The sequence below is a fragment of the Grammomys surdaster genome, unplaced genomic scaffold (assembly GCF_004785775.1).
Source record: "Grammomys surdaster isolate TR1022 unplaced genomic scaffold, NIH_TR_1.0 100, whole genome shotgun sequence".
Lineage (NCBI taxonomy): Eukaryota > Metazoa > Chordata > Mammalia > Rodentia > Muridae > Grammomys > Grammomys surdaster.
In genome coordinates this window covers 4,575,453-4,594,603 of record NW_021604579.1, presented here as the reverse complement: position 1 = coordinate 4,594,603, position 19,151 = coordinate 4,575,453, and the positions used below count along the sequence as shown (strand labels likewise).

The following is a 19,151-nucleotide window of genomic DNA, read 5'->3' as shown; positions in this document are numbered from 1 at the left end:
TGCTAGGATTAATGGGCACCACCATGCCCAGCCAACCTGTTTTGAGAACCTCTCCTCAAGTGTTAGTATAATACTTAAAATAATTTTAAGATGCTTACATTTCAGGCATATAAGAAAATGCATTGGTTTTTTTTTTTAATTGATTTAGTCTTTCCAGTTATAATGGGGTTCCTCCAGGGTCCAAGTTTATAGATAAGTTTCAGGGGAAGAAATATTAGCTATACCTGCTTCTAAAATGTGACTGTGTCTCAGCCAGGAGTCAGAGGAAGGGGGAAATCTCTGTGAGTTTCAGGCTGTTCAGCACTATGTATGGAGACCCTGTCTAAACACAAACAAAACTAACTCAGCCTGTGTCTCCTGAACCACCTTTCTCTTTTTTTATTTACTCCTTATGTTCCGAAGATATTTACAGTTTTATAAAACAAGACAACACTCTGGCCTTGGCTCCCTATGATGCCTGCTGGAATGCTTCTCGAGGAGACAAGTGGGAAGATTTGTCCAGATCACAGGTTCGATGCTATGTTCACATCATGAAAGAAGGACTTTGCTCTCGAGTAAGCACACTGGGACTCTACATGGAAGCCAACAGACAGGTAAGAAGGCAGGCTCAAGGACTTCCTGCCCTACCCAGACCCAGCTTTTTGTCTTATGCCTTCATTAGGGATATGATGACATTCACAGTCTTCACTCCTGAAGCTAAGCAAGACTTGGAATGTCAGGGAACACTCCAAAGACAGGAACTCAGTGGGTTCAAGGAAGGGCTAGATCTCCAGGAAGATTTGCTTCTGAGTTGTGGATGCAGCAGCTCTCCTGTGTGGTTCATGGTGGACATTTGTGTAATAACTACTTCCTAAGTAAGCAGATAAAGCCAGACATGATCATATATACCTATAACCCCAGCTCTCAGGAGGTTGAGACATGCAAAGTGGCAGCTAGTCTGGGCTATGTAGCAAGTTCCAGGCTGGGCATGGTTGCTCAGACCTGTGATCCCAGGACTTGGTAGACAGAAGCAGGAGGATTTGGGTTGAAGGCCTGCTTGGGTAGCAAGATCTGTGTCAGAGGAAAAAAAGAATAAAATAGATAAATATTGTCTAACCATTTAGTTTGATAAAGTAAGACACAGAGGAAGGTTCCTCAAGAAAGCAAAAATATAGCTGGAAATATAGGCCCATTGGTAGCATACAGGAATCCCTGGGCTCAGTTCCCAGTACTGCACAAACTGGGTGTTATGCCTATAATGCCAGCATCAGGACAAAGAGGCAAAAGGATTAGAATTTCAAGGTCATATTGGCTACATACTGAATTAGAACCAAACTTGGCTAGTGAAACCCTGTGGGGATTTCTTGCTTGTTTTATCATCTGTTGTTGTTTAAGGTAAACTGAATTTTAAAAAGACAAAAAATAATGGGAGGAATGAAGAGAGGGAGAGTTGAGAGTGACCAGGTGACCCAAGGAAGGAGTGTCTAGGGGAGAGTTGTGAGGAACACACAGTAGTGAAAAATCTCAAAAATAAGCCAGGTCTCAGTGAAGTCATGGGCAGGGAAGGCTGAGGGCTAGAGGGTTCTTCACATCAGTGCAGGAGAGAGGAATAATGAGACCAGTAAATGAAAATAGGCTGGAGTGAAACACTGAGAATAAGAAAAGAGGGTGTGAATGAAGTCGTAAAAAGATTAGCTATAGCATTGTTCCTGGTAGAATTTTGAAAACTGTCACTGAGAGGTATAACTGGGGTAGGAAGTAGGATAAGATATAGAAAAATATTTAAAATATCATTGAAAATTGTTATTTCCTGGCTCTTGAATCTTCAAGACTGATAGTAGGCAGGTTGGTGGTGCATGATTTTAATCCCAGCCCTTAGGAGGCAGAGGGAGGTGAATCTCTAAGTTCGAGGCCAGCCTGATTTATATAGTGAGTTTCAGGGTAGCCAGGGCTATACAGAAACCTTGTCTTAAATAATAATTTGAGACTCATACTAAATGCTAGGTATACCTCAGGTCCTGACCTTAAGCTGCATTCAATATGGATTGCTTATAAATCCAAGGAAATCCCAAACCAGAGAGCTATAAGAAAACAGTGTACCCCACATTTGCTCAGAACTAGATTTTCTCAGTCTGGTCTGGAAGCAGGGTTATAAATAGGCTGAGGCTGGGAAAGCATCCTCTAATGTGCTGGCTAGGCCTGCACAGCAGGTAGGTCCACGGGGCCTTGGCTGCATGCTGTAGGGGAAAACTTAGAGGTTAGTCTTTGAGTGCCACTGTAACCAGTGCCGACAAGGCGTCCCCAGCTAGCACAGGCATTGTATATGGTGATTGCACAACTGAGCAAGGTTATATATGCTGGAATCACAGACAGATGTACTCTTGTCCTTCCAAGTAGTTTAAAGTAGCCAAATCCCCCTATACCTTCAATCTTCTTTTCATCTTTCATCCTTAAGCAGAAATAGTGTAAACTTTTTTTCATTTTCTTTGGAAGGACATGAGCTCTTTCTCTGGGTCTGTCCTGATTGTAAGTTTCTCTTTACATTGCTCCTCTCTTCACATGGTACGTGGCCATAGTAGTCCAGGAGCAAACAGAAGAACCAGGAATGATTCTGAGCAGGACTCTGAGTAGTCTATGCTCCATTTGACCTCCTTTCCCATGAAGTGTTAGGAGACTGTCTAGGCATTGGGCAAGTTTAGAAGTCCCATCCTGTGGACTGTGGCTGAGAGCCCCATCCTTGACTAGGTGTTGAGCTCTACCTAAAATGTTGTTAGATGTTTTTGCATCTTTACTGACCATACTTCTTTCTTCAAGGTACCCAAATTGCTATCTGTTCTTTGTCCCGAGGAGTCAATGATCCATCCCTCAACCCAGATTGCCAACAGACACCTGGTAAGTGCTGGTGTAAGCAGGACACAGGTGAGATCTGAGAGCACTGGGGCTTGCTGACAATTTAGATTGCAACCCTTTAGCCCTAGACCCTGGTAGCACAAGGGAAATCCCATCTCCATCTTGGTTCTAGTAGTAGAGTCTCACTCAAGCAGACTTCCTTAGGCGGGCAAGATACCTCAGTAGATGTTATATGCTGCTAAGCCTGGCAACTTGATCAATCCCTGGAACTCTCGTGATGGAAGAAAAGAAATGACTCTTAACAAGTTGTTCTCTGACTTCTGCACATGTATCATGGCATGCCCACACATGTCTACACACACACACAAAGTACAAAAGAAGAAGTCTTCCTAGCAGATGTGGTGGCAGAGCTATAATCTCAGCATTGAAGCAGCTGAGCCAGGAAGATCACAAATTCAAAACCTGGCAAGGGCTGGGGTTCTAGCTTAGTGGTAGAGTACCTGTTTAGCATGGGTGACTCTCAGAATTCAATCTCCAGTATTGCACAAGAGTGAAGACTTCCTGAAGCTAGATGTAGTGTCACACTCCTGCAGCCATGACATTCGGGAGGCTAAAGTAAGAGAACTCTTAAGTTCTAAGCCAGCCTGAGATATTTAATCCCAGAACTTAGTAGACAAGACAGATGGATCTCTGGGAGTTTGAGGCCAGCCTGGTCTACATAGCAAGTTACAAGCTATCCAGGGCTACGTAGTAAGATCCTGCTCGCCAGGCAGTGGTGGGACATGCCTTTAATCCCAGCACTTGGGAGGCAGATGCAGGTGGATTTCTGAGTTCAAGGCCAGCCTGGTCTACAGAGTGAGTTCCAGGACAGCCAGGGCTACACAGAGAAACCCTGTCTTGAAAACAAAAAAAAAAAAAGAAAAAGAAAGATCCTGCTCCCTCTATCCCCCTGTCTCCACACACACACACACACAAAAAAAGGAAGAAGATGAAGAGAATTCCTGAGGCCCAGCATGACATTACATACCATAATTGGAGCAGTAGGACCTGAGACAGGAGGATTACAAGTTCCAAGCTAGCCTGGACTACATACTTGTCTCAGAATAAAAAGAGGACAAAGATTTCCAGGGCAAGTAATGACCCTATAAACTAGAGTCCATGTGGTGTTGGGCTTAGAACAGGAGCTTTCACTCTGCTCCTCTCTTTACTTTCCAGTTTGAACTTTCTATTCAAGAGAGTGCATCTAAAGGCTGTTATAGCGTAACTTGTGTTTGTCTGGCTGATTGGTTTTTGTATTTTGAGCCAGAGTCTCACAATGTAGCTCTGTGTCCTGGAACTGACTACTAAACCTGGTTGGCTTCCAACTCCCAGAGCTCAGCCTGCCTCTGCCTCCCAAGTGCTGAGATTAAAGGTGTGTGCCTCCATGCCAGGCTTAAGCTTGCAATCAGCCACTCAGAGATCAAGGCAGGAGGATAAATTGGAGGCCAACCTGGGCTAAGTATAAAAAATGTGAATGCACACATATGTTGATTTGTTCAACATTTTTTCTTGTCAGAGGAGAGCCCACACTTCAGTGTTAGTTGGAGCTGGTGTTAGGAAAGTTGTTTGATCCACTGGGTCTTGAGAAATACTGCTGATCATCCGCCCTAAGTTATTTCTATGGGAAGATCCCATTAGATGCCAGCTCAAAGGATGAGGGGCTAGTTGATTGAGACGGATGGCCAGGGTTTTCTGTTTGCCTTTTGCAGGTTGGAGTTGACAGCCTTATCGGGCCAGATACACAAGTTGGAGAGAAGTCGTCTATTAAGCGCTCTGTCATTGGCTCATCCTGCGTCATACAAGGCAGAGTGACCATTACCAATTGCCTTCTCATGAACTCTGTCACCGTGGAAGAAGGGTATGTCTCGCTCTGTGCCTTTTTGAGCAAGGTTTCTGGTAGCCCTAGGAGCTTTGTCAGTCCCACCCAGCCCAGGAAGGGTTTGCTTTGGGGACAGGAAGGAAGGGAAGGGAAAGAAGAAGCTTGGTGCCTTTGGAGTTTGATTTTTTTTTTTCCTCCACAGTGATGTGAACTCTTAGAATATCACTTCCACCCTCCCACATTAGAACACAATGCTCCTGTGAGAAACTGCTGAGAACTCTTCCTTGGGGTCCAACAGTAGTGAGCCCTTCCCAGTACTACAGTGACATTGTACCAATGTCTTAAGTGTTACTTTCCCCTGTTAATGTCTTAGAGCTGCCTTGAGGCAGAGGCACAGGAGGAGTGGGCATACTGTGTTTTGAGGGCAAGCTTCTGTATACATTTTGGCTTTAACCCAGGCTGGCTTAGAACTTGCTATGTATGGCCTCCTACCCATAAGCATCCTTCTTCAGACCCTGAATGCTGCGATAGTAAGCACACAGTACCATCCCCGGCTGAGAAACGTCTAACTCTCAGGCATGCCCAACTTTTTGACATCATGATACAACATTGTCATCTATAACGTTCACACTCAAAGACTACGTAGCTGGGGCTTAGGAGATGACTCTGTAGGTAAGAACACTTGCTACACAAGCATGAGGATCTGAGTTTGAATCCTCAACACACGCAAAAGCTAGGCATGGCCACATGTGCCTTTTACTGCAGCATCAGGATGGGAGACAGATAGATCTGGAGCATGCCATAGCCAGCCTGCCTAGCTGAAACAGCACTTCAGGTTCACTAAAAGACCTTGTTTGAAGGGAATAAGGCTGAGCATGATAGAACAGAACAGTCCCCATAATCTTTAACACTTCCAACTCTGTTTAAAGTCCAAAGCTGGGGCCTGGAGAGATGGCCCTGCGGTTGGAAATACTTAGAGCCCTTCCAGAAGACCCGGGTGTGGGTCCAGCGTCCACACCTAGCAGTTCACAATTCCCTGTAACTCCAGCTTCAGAGGATCTAATGCCCTTCTCTATTTCTGCAGGTACACACACGTGTGTGCATACATACAAACATCACATATAAAAAAAAATAAAAGCTTGAAAGTAAAAGTACAATATTTTCCTTTGAAAAAAAAAAAAAAAAGTAAAAGTACAAAGTCCAGGATGAGGGATATAGTTATTGAATGCTTATCTAGCATATGTGTGCAAGGCCTTGGTTTTAATTCTATCACCACAATAACTGGGTAAAAGAGGATCAGGAATTCAAGGTCATCTTCAGCTACACGGGGAGTCAAGGCCAGCCTGGAATGCATGAGACTCTGCCTCAAAACAAGAAAAGAAACATTTGCTGTAACTAGATTTAAAACCAATAAAAGCATGGTTCCTCAGCAGCATAGTAAGGCACTCCTATACCCAGGACTTCAGGAGCCAGAGGAAAGAGGATTTTAAATGTAAGGCTAGCCTGGGTTATATATGACAAGTTTAAGGTCAGCATAAGATATATAGCAGGACTTTGTCTCAAAATGAAATAAAATAAAATAAAGCCAAGCTTATTGTCATACACCTTCAATCCCAGCACTCGGCCATAGATCTCTGAGTTAGAGAGCAGCCTGATCTACACAGTGAAGTCCAGGACAGCCAGGTCTATGAAGAGAGACCCTGTCTCCAAGAAGAAAAAGAAAGTATAAGAGACTTGGTGTATAGCCCTGGCTGGCCTAAAACTCACCACTACACTATGCTGGCCCTGAACTCACAGAGGGTCCACCTGTCTTTGCCTCTTCTAGGATCAGTGGTCTGTGCCATGCCCAGCAAAGCACTTTTTTTTTTTTTTAAGGCAGAGTTTCTCTGTGTAGCCCTGGCTATCCTGGAATTCCCTTTGTAAATCTGGGTGGCCTCAGACTCAAAAGATCCGCCTGCCCCTGCCACCCCCTGTTTCCCCCTGCCTCCCTAGTGCTGGGATTAAGGTATCCAACTGCCAAAACAATTTAAAAAAAAAAAAATTTTAAATCACTGGGCTGGCTCAATATAGTAGCAGATTTTCAGCATTCAAGAGACAAAGTCAGGATAATCCATATTTAGAAGCCAGCCTGGGCTACGTTGTGTCCACGGAATAAGATCAAAAGGTTGGGGGTGGGGGTGATATAACCCCCACTAGGCTGAATTTATGGGGGAAGTTCAGTTGATTGTTTGTGAAATGGGAACAGCTGGCATTGAATCCTGGGTTCAACAAGCTTCAACTGCCCAAATAGTCCTGAACCACCACACCCGACTCATAATAGAACACTGGAGAAAACTCTCTTTCTCAGTTCAGACAGCGAGATTAACTGGGCTGGGAATCTGAGTGAAGTGCTTCCCTTCCAAGCAGGAGGACCCAAGTCTGATCTCCAGAACCTGCATTAAAATAGAGGGAGAGCTGGCCAGACTGCTTGGCACTTAGGAACACTGGCTACACCCACATGTCAGTGAGGCTGGTGAATCTCTGTGGATTTGAGGCCAGCTAAGGTTACATAGTAAGACCCTGTCTCAAAAAAAAAAAAAAAGGAACACATGCATACACTTCGGAGGCTGAGGCAGGAGAATCATTGAGTTCAAAGCCAATCCAAACTAAAAGGGAAGTCCTGTCTCAAAAAAAAAAAAAAAAAAAAAAGACTATAATTGGACCACACAGAACTAATGACCAGGAAGGCCGTGAGAGATTACCTAATCCTGCAAATTAGCATCTGGTGATAAGATTAGATATCTTGTGTCCCATATGAACCTTTCCCCATTATTTTGGGGTCACTTGGTTTTAATTATTTATGATAAACTTGAAAATGATAATTAAAATGCAGACGTGTGAATTTTGATTGCCTTTTTATTATTATTATATCTGAATGTCAAAGTGGTGCATAAGTCTATTTAAAAGGAGCTTTCTCATATTCGTGGTGTGCTTGTTTTTGGCAGCAGTTATGGGCTACAAAGACCTTGTGAACAGTAGGTTGGATACTTGTCCAGGGTCCTCAGGGCCAGAGAAATGCTGTGAAACCACCTTGGGAAGGGTATAGACAGTACTGTTCTGAGAAAGTTCCTCCTATCTTTCTCATTTTCTGCCACTTTCTATGACCAACAATGTTCAGGAATCAAAAGTCTAGTGAGGGGCTGAGGAGATGGTAGAGTAGGTAAATGCTAGATGTGCAAGCTTGAGGACCTAGGTTCAGATTCTCAGAACTCATGTAAAGAGGAAATGGCAGCCCATGCCTATCTGTAATCCAGTGCTCCTTCAGCGAGATTCAGTGCAGAGACCAAAATCCTCAGAACTCCTAAGGCCAGCAGCTTGGCATCAGCAAAGAACCACACACACACACTACATTTTTAAAACTATTACATATTTATTAGTGTGTGTATGTACGAATCTATCTATCTATCTATCTATCTATCTATCTATCTATCCTATCCATTCATTTGTTTAGTGTGTGTGTGTGTGTGTGTGTGTGTGTGTGTGTCTGCCTGTGTGCTATTTCTCCAGTCCCCTCTACTTTCTCCCTACATTTGTTTGTGTACACATTGTGCATGAGTGTGGGCATGTTTGTGGAGATGTCAGAGGACAGCATGGATGTCAGTCCTTGCCATCTATCTTCTAGACAGGGTCTTCTGTGGAGGCCCCTGAAGACCCTAGTTAGAACTGCTAAACAAAAGGAAAAGCAGGCTGGGCGGTGATGGTGCACGCCTTTAATCCCAGCACTTGGGAGGCAGAGGCAGGCTGATTTCTGAGTTCAAGGCCACCCTGGTCTACAGAGTGAGTTCCAGGACAGCCAGGGCTGTATAGAGAAACCCTGCCTCGAAAAACCAAAAAAAGGAAAAGCAGGCCCTGGGTTGCTGTGAAAATCTGACCTCAGTCATCCCAGCTACTTCTAACAGTGACCCTTCTCATCCATTTCCAGATTCCAGTAGAGCCAGTTAGTAGTCTTTAATTATGTCTTTGTCAACAAAAGAAAGCTCTCACCTCAAAGAAATAAGATGTGGTTTATTCTAGAGCCAAATATCAGTAGCCATGGCCCTGGAACATAGATTTAGGTCTCCCCAAATAAACATGTTCCAATAAGGTTACAATTTCTTGAAGTTTCTTTAGTAACAGAACAAAGAAAGGCATGAATCAAAACACTTTTCCAATATGTTAGTGCGCTACATTGGGTAGGCAGGTTACAGCAAGACCATAGAACTATGCTCTGGCCTTGGATGCTGCCTGACAGCACCCTTAATCTTCACTGGAAACTCAGGCTTGTGAAGTTAATGCATTCCAAAGGTTTTTATCTGTTAGTCACAGGATGTTAGGTTCAACACGGTGGTAAGCAAAAACTAAAGATAGCCCAAAATAACTTGTAATTAGGCTCTGGACCTACAATATTCCAACCTTTACACATCACTGAGGTCATAATCAGTCAGCCTTTGCAGACACAGCTTCTTGTCTCCCTGGGTGTTTCTTGTCTGCCCACTGGCTGATTGTTCACTGCCTGTTGTGTGCCTGCTGACTGACTGTCTGCCCACTGGCTAACTGACTGCTTGCTGGCTATTGTCAGCTTGCTGGCAGTTGCCTGCCTGCTGACTGATTGCCTGCTCACTGGTTGTTCTCTGCCCTCAGTTCTCTACCTTTTGCCTGGCTCTAGAGCATGCTTTTAGGATTTTTTTTTTTTTTTTTACAAAGATTTACTTTATTATTTCTGAGTACACTGTCACTGTCTTCAGACACATCAGAAGAGGGCATCAGATCCCATTACAGATGGCTGTAAGCCACCATGTGGTTGCTGGGATTTGAACTCAGGACCTCTAGAAGAACAGTCAGTGCTCTGAGCCATCTCTCCAGCCCGCTTTTAGGATCTTTATGACTGATAGGAAGTTACTACCTTTAGACATCAGATGTTGCTTTAGCTAACCAAAAACTTGTTCTGTCTCTGGAACCCATAAAAATAAATATATATATATATATATATGGCATTCTGTGCCTTCCTTATTACCCTCTATAGGGGATTTTCTCCAAGGATCTGCAGCTACCGTAACTGCTGACTGTAATGCTTTGCAGTTTGGACAAGTTGCAAAGTTCTGGATTGTACCTTGTGGAACACCCACTGAATGTATCCTGAGACTGCCAAAAAGCATATTGATACTTGTCCCATTCATACCACCCACAGAGATATTTCAGCCTTCTAGAAGAATAAACTTCAACTTTTCCTAGGGATGGAGACAGCATAGATAGCCTGTTTCCTGTTTTACTCTGGTCTACAATAAAGCCGTCTGTGTGTAGAGAAGTTCCCTGGTGCTTTGGATGCCCTCTCATGCTCACAATGATTTGTCTGTAGACTGCTCTGAAGTTTAGTACTTGGTCAAAATTTGATCACTTTATATGGATGAGCTGCACCTCTAGGCTTCTGGGTTATACCAGGGACTGGCAATTCTGTAACAGAGTCCTGCCCAACATCTTGCCTTGTGGCATCTGCAAATCCTTATGGGTGCAGACCATACTCATTGAAAGTTCAACCTCATATGAATATATATGAATAAGGCAGCTTTAGTAATCTTAAGTCTCAGAGCCTCCACATGGCCCCTCCAAATAAAATTTAAAATTAATAGTGAATTGAAAACAAGTAATCAGCCGGGCGGTGGTGGCGCACGCCTTTAATCCCAGCACTTGGGAGGCAGAGGCAGGCGGATTTCTGAGTTCGAGGCCAGCCTGGTCTACAGAGTGAGTTCCAGGACAGCCCGGGCTACACAGAGAAACCCTGTCTCGAAAAACCAAAAAAAAAAAAAAAAAGAAAACAAGTAATCAGCCAGGTAGTGGTTGCAAATGCCTATAATCACAGCACTTGCAAGGCAGAATCAGGCAGGTCTCTGAGTTTGAGGACAGCCTAGTCTATAGAGTGAGTTCCAGGATAGCCAGGGCTATACAGAAAAACCCTATCTTAAAAAATAAGTAAATAAAAATAAATGAAAAAATAACCAGAAAACAAATAATTTAGAATGCATACACACTCACTTCTTCCCTCCCATCCCTAATGAGTATCATGTTGTTTAGCTAGACTGTAGTAGGAGCTGCGGGAAACCCACTGTTTCCATACTTGATCAGAAAGATTCTTAATTTCTGGGCCTCAGTGACACTTGCCCTATGATCCTAGTTAAAAAGGCATGATGAGTGATCCTACAGACCGGCCTCAGTCTCCACCCCTACACCAACCAAGGAGAATTTGAATGGAACTGAATTTGAATTTGAAAAGGACCCGAGTATGTAGAAAACTGAAGTCAAGCTAGGAGGCTGGCATAGTGGCACACAGTACTTGAGAGGCAGAAACACATAGATCTCTGTGAGTTGAGGCCACTACATAGTGTCTTCCATATACCCAGAACCCATCATGTAGAAAGAGAAACGCACATACACTATAGCACAGGTACAGTGTCCCCCCACACGTGCGCACACACACATATAGATATATTGTCCTGTCCAGCAGGGCATTAAACAGGGGTCCGAGGAGATCACCTGAAAGAGAAAGTGGAGAACAGGCCGACACAAGGAAATGACAACCTGTCTATAGTCTGATCAGATTGCAATCTTTACTTTTGCACACATAGGTTATATACACAAAAAGGTAGGATGTGGGAAAGGGGATGACACAGGAATGTGGGTGTTCAGGGGGAATACAGATTGCTCAGGGGGAGTACAAATATCTTCCAGAACAGGGTGTCAGCTGGGTGAAGGTTTAGGGACAGATCACTATGACTCTGCCTATGATTCACTTGTCCTTATCTAAGTTGGTACTATCCACCAAGGCTACCTATCTACAAGGTCTATGTATTCAGCCTGGCAATTTTCCACCAAAGCTGCTTGTTTACAATAGCTTCTAGTCATCTGTTTCAGTGTTTTTCCACAGGTATCCAAAACTTTGTGTTAGCAGGCATGTATATCAGGCCCATTGCTGATTTTAGGCCTTCAGTGTATAAGCAGGGCTGCCCCTGACAATTTTCCCTCTCTCCAAATATAGAAGGACCATGGCAATTCTAATCTTGCGAAGGCGGGGATACAGGCCTGACCTCCAGTAATTAAAGGGGACCTTGTAATGGCTCCGGTCCTCCTGTCGTTGTTCAGTGAGGCATGAGAGCCATACCCATCCCGATGTCTTTTTCCTGGAGAGGGGATACTTTTGACATAACTCCTATGCAGTCAGGCTTGTCCTTCAGGGAACCCAGAGAGATATTTTAAATTTTATATTCCCCTGCAGTCCTTAGCCTCAAAGCCTAAGCAAGAATTTAGATTGCCAGTCAGAGGGGGTTCTGGGTGGCCCCTCTCTGCTTGGTCTAGGGGCAGGAATCCCCTCTTTTAGGTTGAGTGGAGATGGGTTTGGGGAACATCCTGGATAGAGTAACAACCTCATCTTGAGTCTCATGGTCCTCCATAGCTAACTTATGATAATGTATCTGAATAGGTTTTGCTATCAAATCATCTATCTGTTGTTTCACAAAATTAGGAAGCCTATTTAAGGCCCAGGGACCAAAAGAAATAAGCAGAAGTAACCCAATTAATGGTCCCAAAATTGTAGGAAGTAGAGTTGACAACCATGGAGAGGTTGAAAACCAATTCTTGTACCAGCTCTCATCTTTCTTCCTTATGCTCTCTGTCTTTTCCCAGGGCTTTCTCTGACCTTTTTCATGCTGTCTTTAACCATCTCTGTCTTATCTATGTAAAAGCAACATTCTTCTTTAAGGGCTGCACACAGTCTAGAGTTATACACAGTCTTTTTCTATTGTAAAAGGGTAAATCAAGTCCAATAAAGTCCTTTGCAATTTTTGAATATCACTTCAGACAGTAAAACGAGGGACTTCTTGAGATTAGTGATGTCAATCTCTAGCTGTTGACGTCCTTGTCAATGGCCCATCGAAGGTCTGAGTAGTGTAAGTCTGGAGGCCGGCATCAGGATTAGAACTTCCAAGAGCAAACACCACAGGTGATTCATTTTTACCTGGAAAGGAAAAAGAAGGGAAATCTCAGGGAGATTTCTCTTCCCTGGATATCAATTGTTATTTATCTTATTTATAATTGGGCCTGTCTTTATGGGGGTATCTATTTATTTCAATAATCTTTTTGGCAGCCATTTAGCTGTGCCTTCTTTGGTATCAAACAGTCATATCAATCCTTGGCCCCATATGAGAACTGGGTCCTAGCTATTCCATTTAAAAGTAAGAAGGTACTTCTACATAACTCTGGCATAGTTTTTGTTGGTCTCAGCATGCCAAAGGCAGTCAGCAGCAGGTTTGCCATGTGCTTTCAGATTTAGAAAATTGTGAACAAACAAGGCATGATGGAGAGTATTTCTGGGAGACTCCTTCTGGGGGTGTAGCTCCCCCTCTTTTGTTTTCAAAAGCCAATTTTTTAGAGTTCTTAGTAAAACCAGGAAAGAAGTGCCAGCAGCCGCTTCTCCCACACTCAGAGAGTCATGAAGACACTATTTTAAAGTTCCACAATATATATTTTACAATACCTTGTCCTTGAGGACTACAAGGGATTCCAGTAACATGAGTAATACCAAATTGTCAACAAAACATCTCAAATGTCTGACTGCAACAGTCAGTTTTGTTTATTTTAATATGATATGGAACACCAAGTATAAAAAGATAATATAAGCAATAACTAATTGTACTTTTGATTGTTTCTCCTATTAAAGTAATTGTAACTAGAAATCTTTAAAAAGGTGTTAAATCACATATGCATATTTAAAAAAATTTTTTTAAATAAAAAATGAGTAACATCTGCTTACCATAATTGATTAGATATAAGTCCTCAAGTATTTACACTATTATGAAAAAATGGAGGACACTAAAAACAAATTTTTATAATTTGGCCTACACACTCTCTAAAAATATCAAATTGTTGTCATTAAATAATGTTTAATTATTATTAAACATATGAGCCGGGCTGTGGTGGCGCACGCCTTTAATCCCAGCACTTGGGAGGCAGAGGCAGGCGGATTTCTGAGTTTGAGGCCAGCCTGGTCTACAGAGTGAGCTCCAGGACAGCCAGGGCTACACAGAAACCCTGTCTCAAAAACAAAACAAAACAAAAAACAAAAAAAAAACCATATGTAATAATCACTAAGCAACAGCACACCCCTTTGGAGCAGATCTCTGATCCACAAAGATGCACTATCTTGTGGTGATGTTATATAATAGATGACTTTTTAAATCTTAACGATGATCTTACAGAAATTTTTTAAATTATACCTATGATTATTAAGTTCTTTTATAATGAGACTGTTACTAGGATCCTTTCTGATAGTCAAAACTGTAATAAGAATATCAGTTAACTATTTTTGGATGATATCCAGACTTTTTTTTTTTTTTTATACTCAGAGCACATTCCAAAAGGTTATAAAACAATTTGTAAAAGATCATCAAAAGGGAACCAACAATTTTCTATAGGTGTTAGCCTGGGCTCATCTACACAAATCTTTACTGATAAACCAGTTATAGTTCTAAACCCTTAGTGAACCTGTAGAGCCAGACAGGTAATGGATGTTTAGCCACACAGTCACGTCCAACAAATATGTATATAAACATTCTTCATTATAAACCTTTATCTTAATTTAATTTTTGGTATAAACTTGTAATGAACTTTGTAACGTGTGATCATATATTTTAAAAAATATGTGAATATTGAGGACAAAAGGATAAGAGGGCAAATATAATGGAGAAATAAAGCAGAACTCTTTGTCTTTTTCCACTTAGGACAGTATATAAAATAGGACCTTCTTCCCTTTCTCAAATAAAATAGAAGGTTTTTTTGGTTTTGGTTTTGTTTTTTATACTTTTTTCTTAGGTAGCTTTCATAGAAAACCCCCTACACCTAATAATAAACTCCACAATAACTTTTTTAAGTGGCCTCAGACTAGCAGGCATAAGTCAGAGCCCAGCAGTTTTTTCCTAGACAAAACAAAAGCTGTTTACCCAATCTTTGTCTGTTTTTAGAATGAGGTGCTAAGTGCCAAAAAACTTCGGTTTCTGGCCTCAGGGATCACAAAAGGCAGATCAGCTACAGAGGCACAGCAATCTAGATAGACAAACTTCTATTATATAGTAACCCCAATATATAGAATAAAATTGTATGGCCAATTGTTTTTGTTAGGTCTGTAATTTATCTGATATACAAATTTGTTATGGCATTTCCCTGGGGTCCAGGCAATCTAGTATGAGCTCTTAAATGATACATGGTTTTTAAATTGAACTGTATTTGTAAAATTTGAAAATTAGCAATATCTAAAAAGGAACAATTTCAAGCAATTATAAACCATAAGCTATATACTTGCTATAAGTATACCAACTGAAAGCTTAAATTTTTTGTATTTTAAATAGTGGCTACAGCACATAGTTCAATTATCTTTGCTGGAGTAGGGGAAATTCAAGAGAGTAAATATGTAATCTAATTATATATATTGTCTTTTCATTAAATGAGCCATGTAGCCACCAATAGGACTGAAAAGTCTAGCTGGTTTTGTCACAAGGCCCTGGGTTCTCTAATGTGGCTGCTGTGTTGGCTGCTGTATTACAGGAGCAGCATCCATGGCAGTGTCATCTGCAACAATGCCGTGATTGAGTCGGGCGCCGAGATCAAGGACTGTTTGATTGGAAGTGGCCAGAGGATTGAAGCCAAAGGTAAACAACACCCCAAGTTAAGAGCCATGGAAACCATTTTATCTATCACCTTGGCACAGATAGAGCTTAGTGGGTAAGATACAACAAGCAAGCTCATGTTTACATTGCAAATGAAAACATAAACTATAGTCATCTCTGCAGAGCAGCTGATATAATTATCAAATTTTAAAACTTTGATTTAGCCCTATTTCTAGGAATGTAGCTTATAAATTTTCTCATAGACGTACACAACTATACTATCAAAAAACTGAAAATATAACAATAGATATTGTCCAGACTCACATCAATATTTTGTATTTGCTTCTGGGCATGGCAAAGGCAGCCAGTAATACAGCACCAGTTCTGGAATGTGCTGTGGCCTCCTGAACACCATGATTGTTCATCTGATTTGTGTGTGTGTTGTTTGGGTTGTTTTGTTTTGTTTTGTTTGGAGTTTTTGGTTTGGTTTTTGATTGGTTGGTTTGGTTTGGTTTTGGTTTTTCAAAACAGGGTTTCTCTTTCTCCATGTAGCCCTGTCTAGAGAGACAACTCAGTGAGTACAGTACTTCCTGTATGAGTGTTAGAATCTTAGTTCAGATCCCCAGCACCCATGTAAAAGCTGAGCATGGTGGCAATCATCTTTAATGCCAGCACTGTGGCACAGAAACAGCGGATCCCAGGTTTGCTGGCTAGCCGGTCTAGCTCAGAAGGCAAACTGCAAGTTCATCGAGAGACTCTGTCCTGAAAAACAAGGTGGGAACACCAGACATGGTGGCTCACTCCCTTAATCCCAGGAGACAGGTTAGTCAGAGAAGCATAGACTGTCAATAAAAGTAAATTAAATTAAATTAAATTAATAGCAGCAATAGTAAGCTGACTTCTAAGCTAGCCTCCCTTTTCTTTTTTCTTTTCTTTTTTTTTTTTTTTTTTTTTTTGGTTTTTGGTTTTTGAAGACAGGGTTTCTCTGTGTAGCCCTAGCTATCCTGGAACTCACGCTGTAGACCAGGCTGGCCTTGAACTCAGAAATCCAAAGTGCTGGGACTAAAGGCATGCGCCACCACTGCCCTGCTAGCCTCCCTTCTTTTTTTTTTTTTTTTAGCCTCCCTTCTCTAGCACTACTTACATAGCAATCCTCAGCTCCCTTCTTGACATCATTGGCCTCACACCTACTGTGTGCTCTGTCATTGAGCTGCACACATACACCCCAGCCCTGACCAAGAGACCATATTACACCTGACTCTTCTTCCTCCAGCTAAGCACTCTCAGGGTTCCTGGAAGCCAAGTTTGAGCTCCTGCTCAAGCAGTGATGGCCACAGTGGACATGAAGAGCAGGGAGACTTCACTGGCATTCTACATCCTATCAGTGACAGAGTTTGGACCTCTTCTCTGTTGATCATAGTGATGAGTAGGCCTGGTAATCTCAGGGTCTTGACCCATTTGATGTAGCTCATGTCCTGGTTGGTAAGAATTCCTCCTGATTTCAACAGTGCCACTTTTGATTTGTAACATGATGAATCTCTGTGACATTGGCTTTCCCTTAGTTACCATACTCCATTGTAGCCTACTGGATTCTCTGTTATTTATCTGTGTTCAGATATGTGTAAGTACAGCTGTGTGCCCAGATCATGTGTGAAGGTCAAAGGACAACTCTCAGGACTTGGTTATCTCCTTCCGCCTTATTTCTGAGGTGGGGTCTCTGTTGTTTTTAACCAGACTGCATACTTAGGCTAGCTGGCCTGCAGACTTCCAGTTGATTTTCCTGTTTCTACCTCGCATCTTGCTGTGGAGAATGCTGGGATTAAAGACAAGAGCCACCACATTCCGCCTTTTATATGGATTCCAGGGACCAAAATCAGTCCTCAAGCTTCTGTGGGTCATTAGCCTTGAACAGCAGGTGCACTGTCCCCTGCTGGGCCGTCCTGCCCACTTTGAGATCTGGACCTGATTCTAGCCCAGTGCTTTCCTTCTCCCTTTTCACTTCAGCTTCTCATGTCAGGGCTCCAGCATCTCACAGCATCTCAGGAAACAGACCGAACACCACAGAATAGTGTATTTTGAGAGAAAGAGAGACTACATTCACATATTGTTTAATTCATATTATTGTTAGTTGTTAGTCTCTGGGTCTGATTTGTAAATTTTATTACAGGTATGTATTTATAGAAAAAAGGTGAGGGGTAGACTGGAGAGATGGCTTAGCAGTTAAGAGCACTGACTGCTCTTCCAGAGGTCCTGAGTTCAATTCCCAGCAACCACATGGTGGCTCACAACCATCTGTAATGGGATCTGATGCCCTCTCCTGGTGTGTCTGAAGACAGCGACAGTGTACTCACATATATAAAATAAATTTTAAAAAGAAAAAAAAAAAAAAAAATGTGGGAGGGAATTGCCACACACCAATATCCCAGGAACTTTGGGGAAAGGCAAGCAAATCTCCTAAGTTCAAGACCAACCTGGCCCACAGAGAAGTTCTCAGGCAAGCCAGGGGGAAAAAAAAAAAAAAAACCAAAACAACCCACATAGTGTATATAGGGTTGCCTGGGGAGAGACTGTTCATTTTAATGATGCTTTACATGCCATGTTCTTACCATGTGAGTTTCCATGATGCCAGGTGTATAGAGTCAGTTCCATCCTTGTGTGGGAAGATGCTCTCATAGGCTCTTCTGGAGGGAACATGTCCTCTCTAGAAGCAGCTGGATTAGAGTGGTGTTATTTGCTGCCCATATGCCAGAACCTTTCTCTCTTTTTTCTGTAGCTAAACGAGTGAACGAGGTGATCGTGGGGAATGACCAGCTCATGGAGATCTGAGTCCTGAACAAGCTTGACCCCTTCCTTTTGGGCCCAAAACTACAGATGTTGGCTGGCCCACCTGTTTGACTCTGTATTTATTTTTCAATAAAGAAGAATTTGCAGGCTGTAGGTGTGGCTCAGTGCTTGCCTAGCATGCATATGACCCTAGGTTCCAACCCTGCACTGGAAGCAAAACAAAAAGAAAAACAGACGTCCAAAGGCATGGATGACAGTCCCAGGTTCATGGCATGTGGGCTCCAGGTATAACAGTGTGTATTTGTGGGTTGTGTAGAGTCTACAGAGGACAACGGGACACTGTACACACAGTGGGCTAGGTCTTCTATGCCAAGGTTCACAGACAAAAGCAGCTGTCCAGTGGTGCCTCTGAAGACTACTTTCTGACTGGTCAACTCGCCCCACTCTGTGAAGTATCTTCCATCTGAGGCTGAGCATAGTAGCACATACCTGTAACCCCAGCATGCAAGCAGTGGAGGCAGGAGAATCAAGAGTTTAAAGCCATCCTCTGGTACTTAGTGAGTTCAAGGGCAGTCTAGGCTACCTAAGACCCTCTCAAAAAGAAAAAAATAAAAAAAAAAAAAATATGTCTAACAGGAAGGGTCAGCCAGGAACAGCCAGTGGTGCTCACGCCTGGAACCCGCATTCAGTCCCTGGAGCCCATGTAAAGGTGTGCGCACACGGGCACACACACTCAAGCCCTCACACACAAACACCTTCAGTCATACACCACAAATAATAATAATAAATACTTTTTAGAAAGGATCTTTCATCTGAAAATCCTGACACTAATCAGGCTTTCTGGACACCTAGAGTCTGGGCTCAAGTGTTCGCCAGAACTTACTGTCTGTCCAGTAGCTCCGTACAGATATCTGCCACCACCCTGGCGCTCACCCTAGAGACTCACTCTGAGCCTCTACCCTCTTCTCCAACTCCACTCTTAGCCCTCAGAGGCTCTTCAGGCAAGCTGGCGG

General features: G+C 42.6%; 1 protein-coding gene across 3 annotated transcripts in view; it reads left to right on the top strand.

Annotated features, from left to right (window-relative positions):
* Eif2b3 (eukaryotic translation initiation factor 2B subunit gamma) overlaps positions 1–18,291 on the top strand; it is a 65,082-nt gene extending 46,791 nt beyond the window's left edge. For all 3 annotated transcript variants that reach the window (XM_028785994.1, XM_028785988.1, XM_028785990.1), the window contains 5 exons: positions 403–593; positions 2,794–2,871; positions 4,578–4,726; positions 15,293–15,396; positions 18,128–18,291. In XM_028785994.1, the coding sequence (XP_028641827.1) occupies positions 403–593; positions 2,794–2,871; positions 4,578–4,726; positions 15,293–15,396; positions 18,128–18,180 (575 nt within the window). In that variant the 3' untranslated portion in view covers positions 18,181–18,291. The remainder of the gene's footprint in view (positions 1–402; positions 594–2,793; positions 2,872–4,577; positions 4,727–15,292; positions 15,397–18,127) is intronic.
* Positions 18,292–19,151: the final 860 nt, after the last annotated feature.